Raw genomic sequence first — 10,053 nt, forward strand, 5'->3', positions numbered from 1 at the left:
CTCCACATCGGCGCCTCCCCTCTTGTTCTCAATTATTATATTGTGCATTATGACACAAATGGTCATAATGTTATGCAATGTGCTTTCATTCCAAATTCTTCCTGGACTGTGAATTATGGCGAACGTCGACTATAGGACACCAATTGCGTGTTCAACATCTTTTTGACTGATACTTGCATGGAGGAGAAATGCACGCTCTTGTTCCCCCTTAGTGATGAAATTGCTTTCACTATGATCGTCCATTCGGGGTAATTCCATCACCTAGGTAGTAGCCCATGTCATACGTGTTACCGTTAATGGTGTATGACACAGGAGGTGCAATCCCGTCTGTGAGCTTGTTGAAAATGTTAGAGCAGTGCAAAACATTTATGTCATTCAGACTACTGGGCATTCCAAAGAAAGTATGACATATCTATAGATCGTACGATGCAACTACCTTCAAAACTATTGAGGGTTTGTGCATATGACCGGTATATGTGCCATGCCACGCTTTCAGGCAGTTCTTCCAAACCCAATGCATGCAGTCAATGCTCCCCAGCATCACGGGGAACCCTATCTGCTCACCAATAGCTAACAGTAGAGCAATATCCTTTGCAGTGGGAGCACGGAGGTACTGATCGGAGAAAAGCAAGACAACAACTTCCACAAACTTTGTCAGGGCGAGCATCACTGTGCTACCCCCGATTTGAACATACTCATCCGCGTCTGCACTGACTTCCTATGCAAGTTGCCGTATGACAGCTGTCATCTTTTGTAGGAGGCTTAGGCCGAACTTCCTAGTGGCATCCCTCTTCTACCGAAATCATGGATCATGGTTCTCCACAGTAATGGCAATTCTCAGGAACAATGACCAACTCATTCGAAACTTTAGAGGGTGACCAGTCGTTAGAACACGTCAAAACCTATAAATGTGTTAGTAGGGAAGATGGCCTCACCTACGATGGAACAATATCATACATTGGGACGTCAGTGAAGTAGTCTCGAAATAGCTTAGCAGCACTTTTTTGGTGCCCACGGTCTATGACTGCATGTCCTAGCATAGAGCCACAATGATGCGTGCGACCTTGAACACCAAGCTCTTCCTTCTCGATGGTGATCAGTAACACCAATTCATTCTTATCATCGCTCGAGTATGATGAGAACATGAACGGATCTCTGAACCTAGACAACTCATTGTGGAAATGTGAAACACGGAGACAATTGTGCCTCTCTACTTTGGCAGCCTCCCTCTTTTATAGCGACAACAGTCTTCTCAAGCAAGCAACCCGCGTTTGGCTTCCCATGCAATCTGTGAGGCATGTGCTTTCTAGCTTCTACAGAAAGACTCATGACCACGAAGGTAGCAGACATATGGTTCCTGACTTCCACGAGAAGAATCTTGCACATGAAGCTAGCAACGAAATGAGTTTGGAAATAAAATACATATACATAACGCTGGTTTATTTGTGCTTGGCGCCATGAAATGAGTAGTGTATGTGCATCTATGCTCTTTGGATTTGGGTAAACAACGAAACAGAGAAGAGAGTGGTAGAGAGATTGGTGGCGAAAAAAGTTTGGGTTAGAGATGTAGAGAGCGTTCTTCTCCCCATAAAAAATATATATACAATGTATACGGGGCACGTATCGTAGTCGTATTGTATGTGTTGTGATAATTATATGAAAATAATAGAATATTAGAAATCTGCTAGGAAGAGAACGAGAAAGGTAATACTATTGAAGTGTAGAAATATAAAAGGAATGAGTCCAAAAAAGAAAAAAAAATCTCTTCAGAAAGGAATTTTAATAAAGAAAAATGGTTTGATATGGTCTAAAGTTATCTTCAACAGATACTTAAAAATTTATTTCCTATAATACTATTACAGTATCCTCTAATACTATTACAGTATTTTCTAACACTATTATAGCATCCTCTATTTTTTTTATCTCTAACAGCTACCCGATTTACTACATTCTATTACTCACCTACTCCATTTAAACCCACCGATATACTTAGCTACAGTAATACGAAATATTCTTTCCCTTCGTAAATTTGTCAACTTCTAACTCCAATCCGTATCCATGTAGAGGTTGATACGAGAGCTGATAGAATGCTTTGCGGTGCGCCAGGGTCGATAAAAGGATATAAAGAGTAATGACCTGAGCCCACCAGCCGGCCAGCTATGCAGACATGGCCGCGAGCGGCCTCCCCTTCCTCTTCCCATAAAAAGCGGAAGAATCTAGAAGCGTCGCTTCGTCCCAGGCCACCCCTCTTCGTTTCTCTCTCATCCCCCGCTCCCCTGTCGCGCCCCAGACCCAGACGCATCAAACCGCTCTCATCTCTCTCCTCGCAACCAAAAAGAAGCCGACACGCACGGCAGCACAGGCGCCGCGCGTCGGAGATCCCAAAGGGCGACACGATGGAGCGCCCCTATTGCGGTATGACTGCTGCGGCCGCCGGCGTCGGGCTCCAGTTCATTGGCGTCGCCGCGGCCACGCTCCTCGCGGCGGTCCTTGTAGCCACCGTGCTGGGACGGCGCCGCCGTCCCTGGGCGCCGGTGGTGGAAGGGAAACCCGCGCCGGCGGCTGCCTGCGCAGTCCCTGACGGCGAAGGCGCCGCCGGGGACGGTGGAACCGACGTCATCATCGTGGGCGCCGGGGTAGCTGGATCTGCGCTGGCATACACGCTCGGAAAGGTGGCTCCTTTGTCCCATCTCGTTCGTTGGCATGCTTCGGCTGGTTAGGCTAACAGTTGGCAATTTTTTAAATTGAAATCGGTAGCTTTCTTCCTTTAAATTCGCATATTTGTTTCGTGGCGACAAGACCAAAGACTGGTATTTTATTGGAAGGAGAGTACAATGTTGAATTTTTGTTGGAGGAGTTTGTTGACGGCAGAAATTGCCTGACAACACAATGACCTCGCGGGAGGTCGTAAGTAACAGCTTCCTTTCATGTACGGCGAAATGTGCCGGACGATTTACAAGCAAATTGACAAAACAGATGAAGTAGATAAACTAACCATAAAAAGGATTCTGAACGATTTACTTTTGTGTTTGGATTTGTTGTCCTCCGTGAATCGGCCACCCCCGTGTATTTATAAACAGACATCTGGTCTTTGCTTGTAACCGACTATGCCTCTTGCCAAATGCTGTTTTGCCACACCTCTTAATTATAGAAAATCTACACCTGCATCCAGACTTCCCAAACTGAAGGTTACTCAATGTCTGCAATCCGACTCCGCATTGCTATAAGCTGGCTAGTTTCCAAATAAAATATTAATCAGCCAGTGAACATCCGGAATCATGCTAATGCAAACCGAACATCACACCATACATTCCATAATCGGTTAGCTTTCAGATATAGCTAACACAAACTTGAAGCAATAGAATATTAACCAACCGGAGGGTGCACGCCCGCCTCTGCAGCAGCCAGATCCGGCGCCCCTGGTGGAAATGGTGTGGCTAGCAAAGACAATGGGACGCGCGATGGTGTAGGAGCCACTGGCTTCCTTGTGCGCCATCACCTAGGTCTACTTGCGTCGGACGTACACTGGTCCCTCCGCTTCGGCTGCTGTGATTGCGGCTCTCGACTCGGTCCCTGCAGCGACGACTTCGGCATCCATCGCCAATAACAGTGCTCCTCCAGGCACCCTCGAATTTCCAGTGCAATGCATAACCTCAACGGTGAACGAGCACCCGATGCAAACCCGCATCAATGACGACATCCGGGTGCCCAGGGACTACCTCATCCTCCAGGCTTCAAAAACAAGCACCATCTCTCCCGTGCCGAAGACCTACCGTGGAGCCCTTGCTGATCCACATTGACACGCGACCATGGTGGAAGAGTTCAATGCTCTCACCACCAATCGGACTTGGGATCTCGTTCCCCCTCCTCTGAACATGAACAACATCACTGGCAAATGGGTCTACCGCTACAAGCTCAATCTTGACAACTCCTTGGCTCAGTACAAGGCGCTGTAGGTTCTACGAGGCTTCTCACAACATCCTAGAGCCTCGACTACGATGAGACATTCAGCCCTGTCGTCAAGCCATCCGCCATTTGAACAGTACTCTCCATCGTTGTTTGTAGCAATTGGCTCGTCCACCAACTGGACATCAAAAATGCATTCTTGCATGGTACCCTTGCCGAGACCATGTGCTGTCAGCAACCGATTGGCTTCATCGACTCCATGCACCCGGACCATGTGTGCCGCCTCAACAAGTTGCTCTACGAGCTCAAACAGGCGCCATACGTTTGGTACAGTAGCTTCCAACCCTTCATCCTCACTTTTGGCTTCCACAACTCTAAGTGCAACATGTCCCTCATCATCAACAACGACTCCGAGGTCGTCTACCTATTGTTGTATGTTGACGGCATCAACCTCACAGTCTCCATATCGGTTCTTCTTCACCCAGTCATTGCATCTCTTCGGTGATAATTCTCAGTGATCGACCTGGGTGCCCTACACTACTTCCTCGGCATCATCGCTCATCGCTCACCTCGTGGCATCTTCCTCTCTCAAGAGAAGTACGCTGTGGAGATCCTGGAGCGCGCCAAGATGGCTTAATGCAAGCCATGCGCCACCCCCATTGAGGTCCGCTCCAGGTTGTCATCTACAGCCGATGATCCAGTGTCTGATCCACACTTTATCGGAGCCTCGCTGATGCCTTACAATACCTCACCCTCACTCGCCCTGACATCACCCATGCGGTGCAACAGGTATGCCTTCATATGCATGATCCTCAGGAACAACATTTCTCCCTCATCAAATGAATCTTGAGGTACGTCAAAGGCACATTCAGACATGGACTTCAACTGTCAGTGACCTCATCTTCTACTTCGACGCTGATTGGGTACTCGGCTTCATCGCTGGAGTGAGACACCGTGTGCTTCCATTTGGAGGACCATGAGATGAGGTTGTCGCTGAGGAAGACGCAGAAGCTGGAGGTGGAGCTACTGCTTTTGAAATAAATGTTGTTTTTTTGCAAAAGAGCCTTATCCTTGTTAAAGACTTCAAGTGGCCAATGTTGTTGCTGAGGCATGCTGGCTACGACAACTTCTCACCGAACTTCGTCGACCTCTCAAGAAGGTCACCATTGTCTATTGAGACAACATCAGCGCTGTGTATCTCTCCACAAATCCGGTGCAACACCAACACACCAAACATGTGGAGATAGATCTACACTTTGTTTGTGAGCGCATTGCTCTCGGCGATGCTCGTGTCCTTCATGTCCCAACCTCCCTACGGTATGCGGATATTTCACCAAGGGACTGCCGACCGCCATCTTCACCGGCTTTCGATCTAGTCTCAACATCCGCTCCACTCCCGGTTGACTTTTTGTGTGTGTGTGTGTGGGGGGGGGGGGGGGCTGTTGGAAAATATCTTCCTGATATGAACCTTATGGCGTGAGATGGCAGGATAATTCTGTCATCACGCTGATATGGTTATCATGGCTGTTCATGGCAGATTGATTCTGCCATTAATCATTCCCATTATTAGCTAGATTAATTCCGCTGTAATTAGGTGTAATTACCTACCACAATCTATACATCCTGTACTATATATGTCTAGAGCATCAATGGAAAGAATCATCCATTCCAATTTCTTCCTTCTTTCATATACGTGTAATCTGTATATGGAATAAAAACTTACAGCTATGGTGTTTAGTAAAACAGGTCAGGTTGTAGCAAAGTAGGATTTTATAAGATTGATTGGTGTTGAACTTTAAACATTAGTCCTCTCAAGTAGTAAACACAAAAGCGATCTATCTAGTACTGCGCTTAAGTATGTTTGCTGTAGTTCATAATGCTATCATAACAAATTAAAGATACAAATTTACCTTGAAGAAAATCATGCCGACAAATTTTCTCAAATGTCGAGGGTGATGCTGCAATTCTATCTGCTTCAACCCAGCACTGATGTGCTCTTCCTCACCATTAATGAATTGCCCAACTAATTTTGGTCAACGAAAAGGGAAACTCCCAATTAATTCGATGACTCACTTTACTTCCGTGATGACTCACTTTACTTTTGTATCTCCCAGCTACTCTGAGAATGATATATCATTAATGCAAAAATGCTGGGTAGGTCCTGTTACATGAATTTATTATCTCCCATTTTTTTGGAAGTAATTTTTACATTGGAAGTGGACAAAGCAAGCAATAAACCTCCTTTTGTAATTGTCAGATATCATACCCACATGAATAGTATACATGGCTGTAATGGTGCCTACTGTGATATTCATGTTATCGATACCTTTAAAAAAACAACTTCTGCAATGTGGTAGGTAGCTAGCACTATCGTGCCTATCATATCATATATCAATACCTTAAAAAATGCCAACTTCTATGATGTGGTAGCTAGCAGTAGGTTGATTGAAATATGTTTCTTTTCTCCGGTCTATTGAAATCTTTCATGCAGTCAGCATATGTAAGATACAATCTCCAAGGAAATGCTGGAAAGAAATACTGCAACCAGCTACAGATGCCCAAGACTCTGCTAAACGCTCACCCTATCTTGTATCAAGTGCCTGTAGTGAGGTACACTAGTACTGTTTGAACTTAAATAGTGCTGTCATAAAGGTCTATTTGGCTTGATAGGTGTCAAAATTATTTATTTAATCTTATGCTTATTTGCAATGTGGACAAGTATATATTGGGGTGATAACCTAGTCTCATCTGGATCTGGATTGAAGTGTTCTTATTGTACTGTCCCAGTTACCTATGTATTTCTTTTAAGAGTGTGAATTGTAAGGAGCATTCTGATGCTTATCATGATCAAGCGAACGTTACAGTATCCTGTAGTTTTCTTTTCTTATTTGGTTTTATTTGTTGGTGAAGTAGGATGGTCGCCGGGTGCATGTTATAGAGAGAGACCTGACAGAGCCAGATAGAATTGTGGGTGAACTGTTGCAACCTGGTGGCTACTTGAAACTGATGGAGTTGGGTCTTGAGGGTAAAATCTGTGCTGTGTATCTTAATTGTATGTTAGGCGTTTTTTCTAATAAATTGGTATACCATGCTAATTTTTTTCCTGTTCAGATTGTGTTGAAGAAATTGATGCTCAGCGCGTCCTTGGTTACGCATTATTCAAAGATGGGAAGAACACAAAGCTTTCGTATCCCTTGGAGAAGTTCCATTCTGATGTTGCTGGTCGGAGCTTTCACAATGGTCGATTTATACAGAGGATGCGCCAGAAAGCTGCATCTTTGTCCAAGTAATAGCGATAATCCCTGTGAGATTTTTATTAAAAATTTTGGTATACATCTTTGCATAGTCATTTGCTTGTGTTCTTTTGTGTGACTATTTTATTCTGTTTTAGCATTATCATGTAGTGGATTGAAATCTTTGATATTTGAAAGTTCTTGATTATGGGAGTTTATTTCACGTGTTCTAGTTCTCATGTTCTTTCCCTTTTCGTCTTCAATTCTATGTCTTATCTTTGTGTGTATCTAGTTATTTATGCATTTATGCAACTGCATGTGACGTCAGTTCATGTTTAACATACTGTTTATCATTTCAGCGTCCAGTTAGAGCAAGGAACTGCTACATCACTGCTTGAAGAAAATGGTACAGTTAAGGGTGTTCAATATAAGACCAAGTTAGGTGAAGAATTAAGAGCTTATGCACCCTTGACGATTGTATGTGATGGCTGCTTTTCAAATCTACGACGTGCCCTTTGTTCTCCAAAGGTACAATCTTCACATTATACTTATTGCTGAGTTTAGCGGCTCACTGATACTAACGGGATTATGTGCTTAGGTTGATGTCCCATCTTGTTTTGTTGGGCTGGTCTTGGAGAATTGTCAACTTCCCCACCCGAACCATGGTCATGTTATCTTGGCCAATCCTTCACCTATCCTATTTTACCCAATAAGCAGCACTGAGGTGCGGTGTTTGGTTGATGTCCCTGGTCAGAAGGTGCCTTCCATAGCTAGCGGTGAAATGGCAAATTATCTCAAAACTGTAGTTGCACCCCAGGTACTTTCTTTTGAAGTCTTAATTGCTCTTGTTCTCATTGTAATTTTCAGTGCCTGCTCGTTGCAACTAGATGTTATAATGGGTGTTTTTATCTTTCCAGATTCCTCCAGAAATCTATGATTCTTTTGTAGCGGCCATTGATAAGGGAAGCATAAGAACAATGCCAAATAGGAGCATGCCAGCTGCTCCACATCCAACCCCTGGTGCACTATTGATGGGGGATGCATTCAATATGAGACATCCTTTAACTGGCGGAGGAATGACCGTTGCATTATCTGACATCGTTGTCCTACGTAATCTTCTCAAGTCTCTTCGCAATCTGCATGATGCCTCTTCCTTGTGCAACTACCTTGAGTCATTCTATACACTGCGGAAGGTCAGTCTTCAATACTATCATTTGTTGCCAAGCTTTCTCTGTGCGATTGTTTCTTTTAACACGATGTTGTATTTTCAGCCGGTTGCTTCTACGATAAACACATTGGCCGGTGCTCTGTACAAGGTCTTTAGTGCCTCGCCTGATCAAGCTAGGAATGAGATGCGCCAAGCTTGCTTTGATTACTTGAGCCTTGGAGGTGTCTTCTCAAATGGGCCTATTGCTCTACTCTCTGGTCTTAACCCCCGGCCATTAAGTTTAGTTGCTCACTTCTTTGCTGTTGCTATCTACGGTGTTGGTCGCCTGATGCTCCCTCTTCCTTCACCTAAAAGAATGTGGATTGGAGCTAGACTGATTTCTGTAAGTTCCTCAGTCTTCTGTTTCTTCACCTAAATGAATTTATGACGGTGACACAACTTGTGGCAGTCGTAGTTTTTACAGTTACATGAATGCTTTAATTTTAACGTCCAGACAATGAATACAAATAAAACTACATGTTTTCTTATCATTTTATCCTTCTCCAGTTTTGCATTTGGTCAGCTCAATTAAACTGATAGTGATCATATTACAATTCATGAAACCCTTTCTATAATTCAGCCAGCAGTTTTCAGATATGCAGCATATACCTTTTGCTTTTGTAACTATCAGTTCTAACTAGCACGGGTATTCACATATCTTGTTTGAGTCTGATACCAGTGCATCTCGCATGGCACACGTGGAATATGTGCCACTCCAGAGCAAAATCAATCCACAAGCCATCTCATGGTTTATCTTATTCTGGTCGTCCACATGCAGAAGTTATACAAAGCTACCATCTCTTTGTTTTCTGATTGAGAGTTTTCCACTGCAGGGTGCATGCGGTATCATCCTCCCTATCATCAAAGCTGAAGGTGTGAGGCAAATGTTCTTCCCTGCTACCGTCCCTGCATACTACCGGGCTCCTCGTCCAGCGGAGTAACTGCTTCCACACTAGTGGTCTGATGCAAATTGATCCTTCACGGATGACATTTTTTTCCTGTGTCAGTAGTCATTCGTCATCGTTAGCCAATCATTTGTGCTGCAATGGAATGAGGAACCTGTATAGTAGTGTTCCCGTGGGTGCCGATTCGAGTTGAAAATGTGCAAGTTGATTCCGGTACGTACGTTGATTCCCTGCTAAGTTGTATATTGTTCTTGAACTAGTGAATTCGTCTTCACCCACGCCTATCTAACTGGGGTCTCTTCTGTCTACTGAATTTCTAGTCTCTGAATCGTGTATGGCATGATCCAGTTTGTGTGATCGTCCAATTGTAAGGCCTGTTAGCTCTTTGCGTGCCAGCTAGTCGCTGGACGCGCGGACGGCTGGGTGCCGGCCTGATGCCGTGAGCAGTGGTGGTAGTGGTAAATATGCCTTGTGTTCCGTATGCAGACTTGGGCAACGCAGCTCGTGCTGAATCTGCCTGCCATGCCGTGTGACAAACTGAGGCTCTGCCTGAAACGTGATACTTTGGGGAAATCGTGTTGGACCTGCGATCGTTGGAGCTTGTGAATTGCCGGTTGTTTTTAAACCAGTAGTGAAAGGGGGCACAGATGATAGTAGTATTTCCTTATTATAGAGGGTCAAGAGGTAAATTTGAATGACGTTTATCTTGGAGTCTGGAAATGAGGGCAACATTAAGCCGGAAGTATGGAATCAGGAGGGAGAAGTCCAACGAAAGGCCTACTTACCAGGAGTACGAGGATGA

General features: G+C 44.5%; 1 protein-coding gene across 1 annotated transcript; it reads left to right on the top strand.

Moving 5' to 3' along the window:
• Positions 1–2,138: 2,138 nt before the first annotated feature.
• On the top strand, positions 2,139–9,559 carry LOC133911959 (squalene monooxygenase SE1-like). Its single transcript, XM_062354472.1, has 8 exons — positions 2,139–2,672; positions 6,820–6,931; positions 7,018–7,192; positions 7,499–7,667; positions 7,738–7,956; positions 8,057–8,332; positions 8,411–8,689; positions 9,180–9,559. The coding sequence occupies exons 1-8, from the start codon at positions 2,160–2,162 to the stop codon at positions 9,285–9,287; spliced, it is 1,851 nt and encodes a 616-aa protein (XP_062210456.1). The 5' UTR covers positions 2,139–2,159; the 3' UTR covers positions 9,288–9,559.
• Positions 9,560–10,053: the final 494 nt, after the last annotated feature.

The sequence above is a fragment of the Phragmites australis genome, chromosome 3 (assembly GCF_958298935.1).
Source record: "Phragmites australis chromosome 3, lpPhrAust1.1, whole genome shotgun sequence".
Taxonomy (NCBI): Eukaryota; Viridiplantae; Streptophyta; class Magnoliopsida; order Poales; family Poaceae; genus Phragmites; species Phragmites australis.

What these genes read in the sequence shown, in the direction of transcription:
- LOC133911959 (XM_062354472.1), top strand. Translation starts at nt 2,160, where the DNA reads ATGCAGACATGGCCGCGAGCGGCCTCCCCTTCCTCTTCCCATAAAAAG. An exon ending in AAAGCTGCATCTTTGTCCAA is followed by an intron (nt 7,193 to 7,498) that starts GTAATAGCGATA and finishes TTATCATTTCAG; the next exon opens with CGTCCAGTTAGAGCAAGGAA. An exon ending in TTGGAGCTAGACTGATTTCT is followed by an intron (nt 8,690 to 9,179) that starts GTAAGTTCCTCA and finishes TTTCCACTGCAG; the next exon opens with GGTGCATGCGGTATCATCCT.